A 17,797-nucleotide genomic window follows, 5' to 3' on the forward strand; every position below is an offset into this window, starting at 1 on the left:
GAAGTCTTAAATCGCCATTTCCTCATCTTGCACTGATATTTTTTTCTCTTCCTTTAATGGAAACTCAGATTCCAACTTCTATCTGCAGTGTGGCCTGTGGGGCAGGATTCAAGAAGCAATTTCGTGAAGGCCAGCCCATCTGCTGCTTTGACTGTACCCTGTGCCCTGATGGGAAGATTTCTAATAAAACAGGTGGGTGCCTAAAGAGAATGAGTTCTGCCAAATTATAAACATTGGATTTCTTTCTTTTTATTTAATTTTAGTTTCATGGCCGAACCTGAGAAATTTTTCTCTTAACAGAGTCATATGGAATATTTCTATGTCATATTGTGTCCTAACAATATTTACTTCAATTAGCAAAATTCCATTTACCATAGCTTAGACTTTGAAAATTATATTCCCATATTTTCAACTCAATTATGTTCCATTCATTTTTTATTATCAATTAAAACTAACTTCATTTTGAGGTTTCAGAATATAGAGGATACATTGCAGCAGATTTATATTTATGTGTTGACATTATACCTTTAAAGTATTCTATACATTTAAAAGGTGTTTTAATTATAGCAAAATGATTTTCAAATTAAGATCCTGCTTATTATAGTGAACTTAATATTTTCTTTAAAAGTATTCCATTAAACATTCAATTGTGTTCAGATAACTGTTGTCATTATCTTATTGTTAAAAAGAGATCAATCCATAATCTAAGAACATCCCCTGTTTAAAACATATTTTAACTGTGATTCTGAAACAAAGATTTTTTAATTTCAAAAGAACAAGATAAATTACGAATAGGGTATTAATATATACTATGATACATTTAAAATTAAGTACAAATAACAGGAACAAAAACAATTCCTTATTCCCTGATAAGTATTTTGCATTTAAACTAGAAAATGATGAAAGAATTATTGAGCACTTGAAACTAATGCATATACTATTTGGTTCACACCAGTTTATTTCCCTTTCCCCTAACTCTGCCATTTACAATGCAAAGGCAGAAGTATATAAAAGACTTAGAAACATCTTCTTTGATGTTTATTTCTCTTATATTTTTCTTTCTTGTTTGCTAAGATTGAATAAAATAATGAGCGTCTAAAATACGAAGAATCTATGACTGTCTCCATTTCTTCATGGGAAAAAGGTTTAAAAGATTATTAATTTCATAGTGCTAATATTCAAATAAAATGGAAAAACTGAGTATAAAAATGTCATATATAAATCACAAAGGGTGACTGGTCACTCTTCCTTCTACCTATTATTGATTTTTTTTCCTTTTTTTAAATTTTTGTCCATGGCTAAATAGTAAAAGAGTTTATATCCAATACTTGCAGATCATGACTAAATTGACATCCACCCTCTAACTGAATAATGAATGATTTCTAATCTACCACATTGTTTGAATAAATGCTACTTAATCTAATCCTTTTCCTATAATATTTCTGTTGTATATCTCTAAATTTCACTCTCTACCCACATCTCATAAGCACAAATAAATGTTCTAGTTAATAAGTATATACTTTATTAATAGTTCAGGTAAAATAGAGCAAATAATTAGAATTTATGTACATTTATAAAAAACACACTTGGTGAGAGTAATAGTCCCTGATGATGAAATAATGCTAATGTATGCAATAAAAGTATCATCCTGATGAGTGGAAATTATAAAGGAGACAGATTTGAAATCGACACTTGATAGCCTGAGGAAAGTTTGGAACCATTGCTATAGATTCTAAATTAAGAAACCAAAATATTTATGAAAACTATCTTTAACAACATTCAGTGGGACACGTTTGATTACCATCAACAGAATCCTGGACCTAAAGGAACTGGAAGACTTGCAATTGTGCATTTTCTTTAAAGAATTTTTATAATAGATAAAGATTACAGAATAAATTCTTCTCTATTTCATTACTATTGTTAGAATACTATATACAAATATAAAAATATACATATACACTATATATATATAAGTAAATATAAATATATATATATATGTAAACTTATATATATAGTCAGGAGTGTATGGGGTATTCAGGGAGGGGTAGTATCTCTGGTATGGAGGGCTTGTCGTGCCCTCCTAGGGCAGCTCTCCAGCCTCTGACCCCCACCTGACACCCAGCTCTCACTTGTGGCTCCCAGTAGCTGCTAGCATGCGGCAGTGGCCACACCCCGGGCAACGGCTTCGACAGGCCGGCTAAACCTTATGAGGGTAGCCATTGGGTCATCGACCCCTGGTGAACCAGGGCTTTGCTCACCCAGCATGTGAAGACTGCTTCGGTGGAACAGGCGGAAGAAACCAACAAGAAGTTTCAACGACTGAGATGGCGATGCAGCAAAGCACTGTGGAGTGCTTAGTGCGTGATGGAGCACAAAAGACAACACGACTATCCAATGCAGTTGAGAAAGTCTCCAGGTGTAACGACTTTTCGTGCCACTGGACCCAGGCTTCCAACACCGAGAGAGTGGGACTGTCTCTGTGTATCGACTTTTCCACTTAAATCTCTTTCACACACAAGTATCTTTGTGCGCACTCATCTATCCTGACCCCGTCCACCCTCTTCAAGACCTGTGGTGATGGGGGAATGGCAACACAACAGGTGGAGGTGACCACTGGCAGTTGTAGTCATGATCCTGCACTTAGGTGGCCCATGGACCAGTGGTCGCTCGGCCCTGTGGGCAGCAGGGACGTTCGGCAGCATCCTGGGAGACTGAGCAGCCCTCTCTAAGACAGCACTGCTCACCCTAATCAAGGGAGGGGACTAGAAAAGGTGTCCCAAACATTGCCTGCCCTATAAACACCCGGTCAGCACACCACGACTGACGGGTCATCCCTTTAAGCAGTCGAAATCAAAAGAAACAAAATACAAAGAAACTCCTACTAGGATCATGGAACATCAGAACATTACTTGACAGAGAGAATACCCCAAGACCTGAGAGAAGAACAGCTCTAATCGGTAAAGAACTGGCACGATATAACATCAACACCACAGCTCTAAGCAAAACATGTTTACCAGAAGAGGGATCGCTCAGTGAACCCACCACTGGATACACCTTCTTCTGGAAAGGTAGAGCCTAGAATGAAGACAGAATCCACGGTGTTGGCCTGGCTATCAAGACCAGTTTGCTCAAACAACTGCCAGACTTGCCTGTGGGCATCAGCGAGAGGCTCATGAAGATCCATTTACCTCTCAGCAAAGACCGGTATGCCACAATCATCAGCACATATGCCCCAGTGCATATGCCCCAACACTGACCAGCACAGAGGAGACCATCGAGCAGTTCTACTCTGACCTGAGTGCCGTCCTGCACTCAGTGCCCACAAATGACAAGCTGATACTACTGGGAGACTTCAATGCCCGCGTTGGCCAGGACCATGAAACATAGAAAGGAGCGCTTGGCGAACATGGCATGGGCAAAATGAACAACAATGGCCTACTGCTACTCATCAAATGCTCAGAGTTCGAACTCACGAAAACTGTGTTCAGAATGGTGAACAAATATAAAACAATGTTTATGTACCCACAATCAAAACAGTGGCATCTCACTGACTACATCATTTACGACGGCGAGAGATCCAGGATATAAAGATCACCAGAGCCCTGAGAGGAGCTGAATGCTGGACAGACCACCGATTGGTTACAATGACTCTTCTAATGCGCATTGCACCTCGCTATCCAAAACGCTCCCAGACAGTTCACTCATTTTACAACATGAGTCATCTTAGAGATCCATCTTATTTGCAAATATTCCAGTCCTGCCTGAATGACAAGCTGTCTGCCAAGGGACCACTCACTAGAAGCACAACCAAGAAATGGAACCAGGTCAGAGACACAGTGAAGGAAACATCAAAGGCAGTCCTGGGCCACAAACAACGCAACCACCAGGACTGGTTCAACGAGAACAACACTGCTATTGAAGATCTATTGAGCAAAAAGAACAAAGCCTTTATGGAGTGGCAAAATAACCCAAACTCTGCTCCTAAAAAGGACAGATTCAAGTCTCTCCAAGCCACAGAGCAGTGTGAGATCAGGAAGATGCAAGACCAATGGTGGGAAAAAAGGCAGAAGAAATCCAGCTCTTTGCTGATACAAAAAACTACAAACAATTTTTCAGTGCCCTCAAGACTATCTATGGGCCATTAAAACACACCACCACACCCTTGCTATCCTCTGATGGTGACACTCTCATAGAAGATAATAAAGGCATCAGCAACAGGTGGAAAGAACACTTCAGTCAGCTTCTCAACCGACCCTCTTCATTCAACCGAAGCTCACTTGACCAGATCCCCCAAAACTACACCATTGAACAACTTGACATCCCTCCATCAATAGAGGAAGTCCAAAAAGCCATTAAAAAAATGAGCGCAGGCAAGGTACCCAGTAAAGATGGGATCCCAACCAAGGTGTACAAGGCCTTAAATGGAAAGGAGCTCCAGGCATTCCACATAGTGCTGACCAGCATGAGAGATGCCTCCATCGTAGCCCTATACAAGAACAAAAGTCACGAGCAGCCTGTGACAACTACAGAGTCATCTCACTACTCTCCAGTGCTGGAAAGATCCTCGCCCGTGTTTTACTCAACAGACTCCTGTCATCTGTTTCAGAGCATAACCTGCCTGAATCACAATGTGGCTTCAGACCAGATTGTAGCACCATCGACATGCTCTTCATGGTGAGGCAAATGCAGGAAAAATGCCTTGAGCAGAACCTGAGTCTCTACATTGTCTTCATAGACTTGATAAAAGCATTCGACACTGTGAACAGGGATGCATTGTGGGTGATCCTTAGCAAGCTCTGTTGTCTAGCAAAATTCGTCAAACTGATCCAGCTCTTTCATGTCGACATGACAGGGGAAGTGCTATCTGGTGGAGAGACTTCTGATCGCTTCAACATCTCCAATGGCGTGAAACCAGGCTGTGTCCTCACTCCGGTACTATTCAACCTATCCTTCATCCAAGTATTACAACATGCTGTGATGGATCTAGACCTGGGCGTCTATATCAAATACTGACTGGATGGCTCACTATTCGACCTTTGCCACCTGACTGCAAAAACAAAGACAACAGAGAAACTCATCCTGGAAGCTCTCTTTGCAGATGACTGTGCTCTCATGGCCCACCAAGAAAATCATCTTCAAACCATTGTGGACAGGTTCTCCACCACTACAAAATTGTTTGGCCTGACTATCAGGTTCAGCCAAACAGAGGTGCTGTTCCAACCTGCACCAGGGAGGCCAACGAACCAGCTGTGCATTACAATCGACGGCACGCAGCTTTCTAACGTCAACACTTTCAAGTACCTGGGCAGCACCATCGCCAACGACGGGTCCCTAGACCATGAGATCAATGCCAGGATCCAAAAGGCCAGCCAGGCACTTGGGTGGCTGCTCTGCAAAGTCCTCCAACACAGAGGTATAATCACTGCTTGGAAGCTCATAGTGTACAAAGCAGTGGTCCTCAGCTTGCTCCTGTATGGTTGTGAGACATGGACACTGTACCAGAAGTTCATGAAACAGCTGGAGCAATTCCACCAAAGCTCTCTCAGGTCAATCATGAGGATCCGATGGCAGGACTGAATCACCAACCAGGAAGTCCTCAACAGAGCCAACTCCACCAGCATCGAAGTGATGGTCCTAAAAACCCAGCTACAATGGTCTGGACACGTCATCCGCATGAACCCACAGCGAATACCAAGACAGGTATTCTATGGTGAACTGTCAGCTGGACTCAGGAAACAAGGCCGACCAAAGAAAAGATTCAAGGATCAGCTAAAGTCCAACTTGAAGTGGGCTGGCATGATACCAAAGCAACTAGAACTCTCTGCCTCTGACAGAAGCAGCTGGCGAACCCACATTAACCATGCCACCACCACCTTGGAGATGAACTATGTTGACGTCTTGCAGCTGCTCATGAATGCTGAAACCAGGCCAGAACCGCACCTCCCGTAACAACTGGCGTCCCATGCCCCATGAGCCACAAACTCTGTGCCTTAGCCTTTGGGCTTCAAAGCGACATGAGGGTACATCAATAGATGGTAAAGCACAAAGACAATTTTCATTCTCGGTCACCGAGAGACTACCACTATATAGAGTCATCACTTAGGCCTTAAGGTCTTTCTGTGGAGAGTTAAATTTTGGAATGGGTCATAGTTTAATTTTCGTTTAAGAAATATGTGACAGAATGAATAATTAACAAGTTTTTTCTACAATTAGAGATAAAGAGAAACTAAAATATGCTTTTTTTTTATTTCACTTACTGTCTAGAATTCTTATCCTTCTGACTGAAGAAGAGTCCCAAAAAAGTTGAGCTGCATGTGGAATGTCTATTGTTGAACTTACTGGAGAAAGAAAAGTCTACTGCATATAAAACAGAGTGAGATTAATTTTTATTGTATTTCCAGATGCAGAAGAGTGCATGGAATGCCCTGAAGATCAGTACCCAAGTAAGGAGAAAGATAGATGCCTGCCCAGGACACTAACTTATCTGGCTTATGAAGAGACTCTGGGAATGATTCTGGCCTCTTCAGCTTTCTGCTTCTCCATTCTCACAACCTTTGTCCTAGGAGTGTTTGTGATGCACAGAGACACCCCCATAGTTAAAGCCAATAATCGCAGTCTGAGCTACATTCTGCTCATATCTCTCACCCTTTGCTTCCTTTCTTCTTTACTCTTCATTGGTCATCCTACACCAGCCATCTGCATCTTAAGACAAACCACATTTGCCATTGTGTTCACTGTGGCCATTGCTTCCATCTTGGCCAAAACCATCACTGTGGTTCTGGCCTTTAGGGCCACTAAGCCAGGGAGCAAGCTCAGGAGGTGGCTGAGACCAGCAGTATCTCATTCCCTCATTTTCATTTGCACACTTATCCAGATGGGCCTCTGTGGCATCTGGCTGGGGACAGATCCCCCATTCTTTGAGATGGATACACACTCTGAGGCTTTCTTCATTGTCATTCAGTGCAATGAGGGCTCTCTTGTGACCTTCTACTGTGTCCTTGGTTACATGGGCTTCCTGGCCTTGGTCAGCTTTACTTTGGCTTTCCTGGCAAGGAATCTGCCAGACACTTTCAATGAAGCCAAGTACCTGACATTCAGCATGCTGGTGTTTTGCAGTGTCTGGATTTCCTTCTTGCCCGCATATCAGAGCACCAAAGGGAAGGCCATGGTGGCCATGGAGATCTTTTCCATCTTGGTCTCCAGTGCTGGGATTCTTATCTGTATCTTTGCTCCCAAATGCTATGTGATCCTCCTGAGGCCTGACAGAAATACCCTGGAAATCTTGAAAAACAAAGCTAGTCCTTGAGGAGCAATGTGTTCTGAAGCTCTTCCTCACAAATCTTAAAGATATAGCTCTTGCTTCTTAATTAATGATTTAAAATACTCTAGCTTTCATACCATTTATTTTCTGTTATCATCATGTCTTTCTTTTGTACTAAATTCAAAAATTATATTGAAGAAAATCATATTGCTTGACTTCTGGAGAGAGTTAGAATTAAATTACTATATATAAAAAATGGCCTCTAAAGAGCAGAACCTTAATATGTTGATGAAAATGAAAACAATATTCTAAAAATAAATTACATAAGGGAGGGACTAAAAAGGGAAACGTCAAGGGAGGGGACAAGGGGGACTGATTCAAAGTAAATCACTGGACTAAAAGGTAGAGCCGAAGAAGAAAAGGTTAGAATTAGGGAAGGCAATCAAAATGCCAGGGAGTCCACAAATGACAATCATAACTTTGAACGTGAATGGGATGAACTCACCCATAAAACGTAGACGAATAGCAGAATGGATTAGAATCCAAAACCCTACCATATGTTGTCTTCAAGAAACACACATGAGGCGGGTTGACACCCACAAGGTCAGAATTAAAGGATGGAGTAAGACCTTCTGGGCCTCAACTGATAGAAAGAAGGCAGGAGTGGTAATCATGATATCTGATAAAGCCAATGCAAAAATAGATCTGATCAAAAGGGATAGGGAAGGTAATTATATTTTGTTAAAAGGGACTCTAGACAATGAGGAAATATCATTAATCAACATGTATGCACCAAATAATATAGCACCCAAATTTCTAATGGAGAAACTAGGAGAATTGAAGGAAGAAATAGACAATAAAACCATACTAGTGGGAGACTTAAACCAACCATTATCAAATTTAGATAAATCAAATCAAAAAATAAATAAGAAAGAGGTAAAAGAAGTGAATGAAATCTTAGAAAAATTAGAATTAATAGACATATGGAGAAAAATAAATAGGGATAAAAAGGAATACACCTTCTTCTCAGCACCACATGGCACATTCACAAAAATTGACCATACATTAGGTCACAGAAACATAGCACACAAATGCAAAAAAGCAGAAATAATGAATGCAGCCTTCTCAGATCACAAGGCAATAAAAATAATGATTAGTAATGGTACATGGAAAACCAAATCTAAAACCAATTGGAAATTAAACAATATGATACTCCAAAACCGTTTAGCTAAAGAAGAAATCATAGAAACAATTAATAATTTCATCAAGGAAAATGACAATGGCGAAACATCCTTTCAAACCTTTTGGGATGCAGCCAAAGCGGTAATCAGAGGCAAATTCATATCCCTGAAAGCTCATATTAACAAACAAGGGAGAGCAGAGATCAATCAATTGGAAATGCAATTGAAAAAACTCGAAAGCGATCAAATTAAAAACCCCCAGCAGAAAACCAAATTAGAAATCCTAAAAATTAAGGGAGAAATTAATAAAATCGAAAGTGATAGAACTATTGATTTAATAAATAAGACAAGAAGCTGGTACTTTGAAAAAACAAACAAAATAGACAAAGTACTGGTCAATCTAATTAAAAAAAGGAAGGAAGAAAAGCAAATTCACAGCATTAAAGATGAAAAGGGGGACAGCACCTCCAATGAGGAGGAAATTAAGGCAATCATTAGAAATTACTTTGCCCAATTATATGGCAATAAATACACCAATTTAGGAGAAATGGATGAATATATACAAAAATACAAACTGCCTAGACTAACAGAAGAGGAAATAGAATTCTTAAATAATCCCATATCAGAAATTGAAATCCATCAAGCCATCAAAGAACTTCCTAAGAAAAAATCCCCAGGGCCTGATGGATTCACCTGTGAATTCTATCAAACATTCAGAGAACAGTTGACCCCAATACTATACAAACTATTTGACATAATAAGCAAAGAGGGAGTTCTACCAAACTCCTTTTACGACACAAACATGGTACTGATTCCAAAACCAGGCAGGTCAAAAACAGAGAAAGAAAACTATAGACCAATCTCCCTAATGAATATAGATGCAAAAATTTTAAATAGGATACTAGCAAAAAGACTCCAGCAAGTGATCAGAAGGATCATTCACCATGATCAAGTAGGATTCATACCAGGGATGCAGGGCTGGTTCAACATTAGGAAAACCATCCACATAATTGACCACATCAACAAGCAAACTAGCAAGAACCACATGATTATCTCAATAGATGCAGAAAAAGCCTTTGATAAAATACAACACCCATTCCTATTAAAAACACTAGAAAGCATAGGAATAGAAGGGTCATTCCTAAAAATAATAAACAGTATATATCTAAAACCAACAGCTAATATCATCTGCAATGGGGATAAACTAGATGCATTCCCAATAAGATCAGGAGTGAAACAAGGATGCCCATTATCACCTCTACTATTTGACATTGTACTAGAAACACTAGCAGTAGCAATTAGAGAAGATAAAGAAATTGAAGGTATCAGAATAGGCAAGGAGGAGACCAAGTTATCACTCTTTGCGGATGACATGATGGTCTACTTAAAGAATCCTAGAGATTCAACCAAAAAGCTAATTGAAATAATCAACAACTTTAGCAAAGTTGCAGGATACAAAATAAACCCACATAAATCATCAGCTTTTCTATATATCTCCAACACAGCTCAGCAGCAAGAACTAGAAAGAGAAATCCCATTCAAAATCACCTTAGACAAAATAAAATACCTAGGAATCTATCTCCCAAGACAAACACAGGAACTATATGAACACAACTACAAAACACTCGCCACACAACTAAAACTAGACTTGAACAATTGGAAAAACATTAACTGCTCATGGATAGGACGAGCCAATATAATAAAAATGACCATCCTACCCAAACTTATTTATCTATTTAGTGCCATACCCATCGAACTACCAAAATACTTCTTCACTGATTTAGAAAAAACCATAACAAAGTTCATTTGGAAGAACAAAAGATCAAGGATATCCAGGGAATTAATGAAAAAAAACACATATGATGGGGGCCTTGCAGTCCCTGACCTAAAACTATATTACAAAGCAGCAGTCATCAAAACAATTTGGTACTGGCTAAGAAACAGAAAGGAAGATCAGTGGAATAGACTGGGGGAAAACGACCTCAGCAATACAGTATACGATAAACCCAAAGATCCCAACTTTTGGGACAAAAAATCCACTATTCGATAAAAACTGCTGGGAAAATTGGAAGACAGTGTGGGAGAGACTAGGAATAGATCAACACCTCACACCCTACACCAAGATAAATTCAAAATGGGTGAGTGACTTAAACATAAAGATGGAAACCATAAGTAAATTGGGTAAACACAGAATAGTATACATGTCAGACCTTTGGGAGGGGAAAGGCTTTAAAACCAAGCAAGATATAGAAAGAATCACAAAATGTAAAATAAATAATTTTGACTACATCAAACTAAAAAGCTTTTGTACAAACAAAACCAATATAACTAAAATCAGAAGGGAAACAACAAATTGGGAAAAAATCTTCATAGAAACCTCTGACAAAGGTTTAATTACTCATATTTATAATGAGCTAAATCAATTGTACAAAAAATCAAGCCATTCTCCAATTGATAAATGGGCAAGGGAAATGGATAGGCAGTTCTCAGATAAAGAAATCAAAACTATTAACAAGCACATGAAGAAGTGTTCTACATCTCTTATAATCAGAGAGATGCAAATCAAAACAACTCTGAGGTATCACCTCACACCTAGCAGATTGGCTAACATAACAGCAAAGGAAAGTAATGAATGCTGGAGGGGATGTGGCAAAGTAGGGACATTAATTCATTGCTGGTGGAGCTGTGAACTGATCCAACCATTCTGGAGGGCAATTTGGAACTATGCCCAAAGGGCGACAAAAGAATATCTACCCTTTGACCCAGCCATAGCACTGCTGGGTCTGTACCCCAAAGAGATAATGGACACAAAGACTTGTACAAAAATATTCATAGCTGCGCTCTTTGTGGTGGCCCAAAACTGGAAAACGAGGGGATGCCCATCAATTGGGGAATGGCTGAACAAACTGTGGTATATGTTGGTGATGGAATACTATTGTGCTCAAAGGAATAATAAAGTGGAGAAGTTCCATGGAGACTGGAACAACCTCCAGGAAGTGATGCAGAGCGAGAGGAGCAGAACCAGGAGAACATTGTACACAGAGACTAATACACTGTGGTATAATCGAACGTAATGGACTTCTCCATTAGGGGCGGTGTAATGTCCCTGAACAACTTTCAGGGATCCAGGAGAAAAAAAACACCATTCATAAGCAAAAGATAAACTATGGGAGTGGAAACACCGAGAAAAAGCAACTGCCTGAATACAGAGGTTGAGGGGACATGACAGAGGATAGACTTTAAATGAACACTCTAATGCAAATACTATCAACAAAGCAATGGGTTCAAATCAAGAAAACATCTAATGCCCAGTGGACTTACGCGTCGGCTATGGGGGGTGGGGGGGAGGAAAAGAAAATGATCTATGTCTTTAACGAATAATGCTTGGAAATGATCAAATAAAATATATTTAAAAAAAAATAATAAATTACATATGTGTGTGTATGTGTGCATGACTGTATGTGTGCCTGATTTTGGATTCTTGGTTTAGTATTTTTCACTTTTCTAACTGTAAAAATGGAGATTAGAACCCCAGACTTCAATCCCCAGACATCAATCCCCAGAAGTCCTTGGCACTTCCCTGAACGTCCAATAATCTCACGTAAGTACAAGATCAACATTTGTATTTAAACTGACTGAAATGCCTACTTGGGTCTCTCTACTTCTCCTTCTAAGCACACACATCTCTCAAGATGTAATAAGTGAAATTGAATGGGCTTACCAGCCCTAGGTTTTTTTTTTCCTTTTATTATTTTATTTCTTTTTTTCTTGATTTCTAATAATCTTTAATAAACCTCTAAAAATATAATACTTTTGGTAGATAAAATTTATCTATTACAGTTTTGGCGACAACTAGATTGACTGATATATTCTCAATTTTTTTTAAAGATAGCCTAGATAATGATTTCTAAGCCACTTTTCTTTAAGGCATTTTAGAAAAGCATCTTGATCAGCCTGAACCTGGTTGCCTGCACTCCTACCTGAAGCCATCCACTTCGGAGTTAATTTATTCAGATTGCTCACCTGGTCCCAGCCCTGCCTAGCCAGGCCCACTTCTGGGATCCTGCAATCCAGATCTGTATGATGCAGATCCTTTCTCCTGGTCCCGACCAGCCCAGCCCCAGCAACTCTGGCCTCCAAGCAGATCACTCATTGCCCCAGGGCCAGGACTCACTTCCAGCAGCTGGTAAAAAACAGGGGTGATTTTTCTTTAGGCTACAATTAGCCTCCATGTGGCAAGGGCCAGGGGATCACAGGTGAGGAGAATGAAGAGAGGGAAGAGACTTTTCCAAATAGGAACTTACAAGCATGGCTTTTAAAGGATATCTTTTGAGTGCACTGGCCCTTTCATTTATCTCCCCAGATGATTCCTTATCATTGGAAGTACCTGAGGACTCTTTAAATTTACTCCCTGAAATTCTCTCAGAGATTCAGGGGAAAAATTCAGCTCCCTGCAATTCTTTGGCCCAATTTGAGATTCCAAAAACCCAACTTCACTGTGGGGAGGCAGCTCAGTGGTTCAGTGAATTGAGAGCCAAGCTTAGAGATGGGATGTCCTGGGTTGAAATCTGGCCTCAGACATTTCCGGATGGTGTGGCCCTGGGCAGGTCATTTAACCCCATTGCCTACCCCTTATCACTCTTCTGCCTTCTGACAATAGGAATCTAAATTGATAAAAAAAAGAAGAAACTTTAAAGAGACTGGAGGTTTTATTTTTAAGGCTTTTCATACTCCAATGTTTTATAAAACATTTTATTACATTTTGCTGATTGTTTTGTTTATGATTTAACTTTGTGATTTTAAGTTCATATATTAATGTATTCATTACCATTCTGTTATGCTGAATCATTTTAATATACAGTTTTAACTACTGTTTAATTCTGTTGCTTTTCCCCTATAACTATACTGAACAAATATTATTGAGTAAGCCCATATTCAAACAGCTTTTCTTTTTTGACATCGTAAATTGTCATGTAGAGGATAGATGGACTCCATCAGAACATTGCTACAATTGTATAACAACCTTTCAAAAATTTAATGAGCTAAATATCTCAAATTGATTTTAAGGGTTGTTTAGGAATTTTTTTCCAACAAATCTGGTCATTTTGCCTGCCCCTAACAGGAGGTAAGTGTAACATTTAAAATAGTTGGTGCCATAAACTGTTATAATTAAAATGGTTGATGTAAACTTTAGTGAGTTAAAATGGTGGAAGATATAAATTATGCTAGATATAAGAGTGTGTGAGTAGATTGTGACCTCAGAAAATATGTTTCACTACAGTGTCTTGTTTTTAAATCAATATATAAGGTGGTCACCAGGGAAATATTCCCAATTATTCAATATACTCAAGTCAACTGAGTTTTATAGAGATTTTAATTAATAATACAATGAGTAATCAAAGAAAGAGAGAGATAAAAGGTATGAGTATGAAGGCCCTTAATCCAACATGGCCTAGACCTGAGTCTTAAGAGAGAGAGAATCAGTCACTTTTTATAACTCACCACAATATTTGTCTTAAGCAAGGATGTTTGGGGAACAGTCTCCCCAGAGGGAGTTCCAGCCAGAGTCAGCCTCCCAAGGGACTTCTTCTCAATAGATCTTCAAAGGGCCTCCTCCAAAAGGATCTATCTCAAAGGATCTCCTCAAAAACCCTTAGGCTCAAGAGATATCTTTTCTTATATAGGGTTTTTTTCCTATGTCACCTCCCCTAAGTTCTTCCATCTACCAATCACCATAGATTTTTTCTAAAAGACAACCCATCTGAATTCTTGCTAAGTTGACTAATCTCCTCAGTAAATCTGAACCAGAGAAAAAAAGCTGAGTCGACTAATCTTATTAAGAGAAAACTTGCCCGACCCTTTTAGGTATCTAGAATCCCATTGTATCAATTCTAAAAAACAGGCATGGCTTAAAGAACTTCTTGCCTTATTATAAGCATGGGTCCAAGTACTTTCATTGTTTAGCAAGGAGTTTTCTCCCCTAAAGCAGTCTTAAGTATGGGTGGAGTAGAGGTCCTCCCATAGCAAGGAGTTTTCTCCCCTAAAGCAGTAGTAAGTACGGGTGGAGTAGAGGTCCTCCCATTTCTGATCCTGGCGAGTTCTCACATCAAAATGGGGAATGGTTCCAGTAGGGTATTTGTTCCAATGGAGGATTCCTCAATGTAGAAATTTTTAACATTCACAAGTCTGAGAAATTTCAAGACTTACAAACCCCCCTGATGATCATTGGGAGACTAGTCTCCCCATTGATCATTTAACATAATCAATTTGTAATCCTATATGCACTTCTAACTATAGATATACACGGTATTCAAATTTCTAAGAGGAATTAGAATAGTGAGGGAGGAAATAGAAAAGAAAGCAAAACCAATGTTTTGCTAGGCGCATTGACAGAAAGCCAAATTAGGGGCAGTCCCTTTTGGCATAAATGTGTACATTTACAATAAATGTTCAATCAAAGTGCAGTTCAATCAATCATATTCAAAGTTTATTCTTGTTCTTCTTGATGAAGTGTAGGTTTTCTGGCATCTTTCTGCAACAGTTCATTCTCTGGATACAAAAGTTTCAAGCTTCTTTTTATAAAAATCTTTTCTAGAACAAAATCAAAATCTTGAATTTTTATAAAAGTACAATCTTAAAAAATCAAAATTCTTAGATTTTTATAAAAATACAATCTCAAACAAAAAATTCAAAAATCTTTAGATTTTAAATTAAAATATCATCCCCCCTGAAGTAGGTGTTAAAAAACATCAAGTTTAGCTCAGAATGTAATGTTCAGTTATGGGGGTATATGAGTCAATTATCAAAAGAAAAGAAAAAATAATAAAAAACATAAGGAAAAATTCAAAATAGGTCCTTGTATAGGTCCAATTTATCACTGTAGGACAGAATGCAGTAATATTTCACTTAGTCATTTGTAGCCAAGACTACAGGAATTTGCCACAATATGAGAAGAGAAGAATTAGAATTCTATTTTCATAGGGAAGCATCATTCCCTCATATGACCTTTTTGTCATTCTCAGGGATATAGGGAGCCAGCATGATAATCAAATTTTGTACTTGTATGAGTACTTCTTAAAGAGTGTAGATACAAGGAAGTCCTACGACTTAACGTATGTCAAGTGTCGCAACCTCAAGTCTCACATTAGTATTTCCTGTGTGCTCTTTTTGGCACTATTCAGGTTAAGTCTGTGCTCCTTATTTTCATCCCCTTTTCTGGAATCAGATAAAAACATTAATCACAGTCCTATAATATTTAATCAATAAATGGCAGGTTCCCATAGTTTAAAGCTTTTAGGTATATATTGATATTATAGCAAGAATATATATTAACTTCTATTACTGCACGAAAAAATACTAATATTAATTATGTGTACCTTCAGTACAAAAATGAGAAAAATCAAATATTCTAATCAAAATAAAGAAAAGAAATAAGAAAAATAAGAAAAAAATCAGTAATTCAATGTGTTCTCAAAAAAACAGCATAAATTTATCTATGGATTATTATATCCAATTCATATGATAGGATACAGTCAATCAGTCTCAGCAGAAGATGCTTTCTTCACATGTGAGCAGTGAATCCAAGAGTCCTTTTCTCCAATCTTTATAGATGTTGGAGTAGTTAACAATATTTGGAATGATCCTTCCCATGAAGTTTGAGTTGCTCCAGTTCTCTTGAAAATCTAAATATAAATTTTGTGTCCTGGGTTCAGGTCATGCAGAGAAAAATCTAATGGTCCGGCTTGTACTACTGCTCGGGATTCATGAAGTTCACATAGTTTGTGCTGTAACTCCTGTATATAGGAAGCAATAGTAATATCTCCCCCTAATAGTGAGGTATATGCTGGGAAGAAAGGCTTAGCCTGCATAGGAGGATGTCCAAAAAGCATTTCAAATGGTGAAATATGTAAGCCTTCTCTAGGCCTGCTTCTAAGATAAAATAGGGCCAGAGGGAGAATTTCAGGCCATTTTAAATGGGTCTCAGTGCATAATTTTCCAATCATAGTTTTAAGTTCTTTATTCATCCTCTCAACTTGGCCTGAACTCTGGGATGATATGGAACATGGAATTTTGGAGTTATCCCCAAACAAGTATATATCTGATTTAGAACAGAATCAGTAAAATGACTCCCATATTGGAATCAATACGTGCTAGCAGGCCAAAGTGAGGAATAATTTCTTTTAAAAGCACCTCAGCAACAAATGCTGCTGTGGCTCAGGCTGTAGGAAATGCTTCCAGCCATCTGCTCAGTTTGTGTCCTATAACCAGACAAAATTTATATTGCCCAGCCTTGGGCATTGTTATGAAATCTATCTGTAGATGTTCAAAAGGAGTGTAAGCCAGAGGATGTCCACCAAAGGCTTTTCCACGAAATGCATATTGGTTATATGCCTGGCAGGTAGAGCAGGCTGAACATACTTTAGAGGTTATAGTAGTTAAACCAGGGGCTATCCATACTCTCTTCACGGAGTCCATGCTGCCCTGGGTGCCAAAAAGACAATTTTTATGAATAGATTGGCAAATTTGGTTATAGAAACTTCTAGGGACTAGGGGTTTTCCTTCAGATGACACCCATACTCCATTAATTTGTTTTGTTTTAAATTTTTGTTTCCATTTTTCCACTTCCTTTTCATTATAGTAAAGTGGTAAATTTAAATTATTAGTAGTTGTTAATGTTAAAATTAATTCCTGTCCTTCTATGGATGTTAGCTTTGCAGCGGCATCTGCTCAATCATTTCCTCTAGAGACAGGGTCAGTGCCACCTGTATGGGCAGAACAATGAACTACAGCTAGGGCTTCAGGAAGCTGGAGAGCAGAAAGAACTTCATTAATAATTTCTGCATTAGCTATAGATTTTCCAGCTGAGGTTAAAAATCCTCTCTGAAGCCATAACATTCCGACTGAGTGACAAATGCCAAAAGCATATCTAGAATCCATATAAATTGTTGCCTTTTTATCCTTGGCAATTATACAAGCTTGCTTCAGAGCTATGAGTTCTGCTCCTTGAGCAATAATGTTAGAAGGTAGTGAAGCTGACCATTCAGTGACAAATTCTGAGACTATGGCAGCTCCAGTGTAACGTATGCCATCCCTCATAAAGGCAAACCATCAGTAAATAAAATCAGATATGCATTGTGTAAGGGAGTGTCCAAGAGATTATCTCAAGGCTTTTCTGCCATGGACACTAATGTTTCACAATTGTGTAATGGTTCTCCTGAAGTTGGTAAATCTGGAAGCAGGATTAAGACTAGTACAACGTTTTAAAATAATGTTTTCACTATTTAATAATTTTATTTCATATCTTGTAATTCTCTGATCTGAGAATGCCTATGTTCTATGTTTTATCAACAATGCT

The 17,797-nt window shown here is 38.6% G+C and overlaps 1 protein-coding gene across 2 annotated transcripts in view; it reads left to right on the forward strand.

Annotated features, from left to right (window-relative positions):
• Positions 1–7,306, forward strand: part of VN2R622 (vomeronasal 2 receptor 622) — a 36,467-nt gene extending 29,161 nt beyond the window's left edge. For both annotated transcript variants that reach the window (XM_007497304.2, NM_001099573.1), the window contains 2 exon segments: positions 69–192; positions 6,402–7,306. In XM_007497304.2, coding sequence (XP_007497366.2) covers positions 69–192; positions 6,402–7,306 — 1,029 coding nt within the window.
• Positions 7,307–17,797: the final 10,491 nt, after the last annotated feature.

The sequence above is a fragment of the Monodelphis domestica genome, chromosome 6 (assembly GCF_027887165.1).
Source record: "Monodelphis domestica isolate mMonDom1 chromosome 6, mMonDom1.pri, whole genome shotgun sequence".
In the NCBI taxonomy this organism is placed as follows: Eukaryota; Metazoa; Chordata; class Mammalia; order Didelphimorphia; family Didelphidae; genus Monodelphis; species Monodelphis domestica.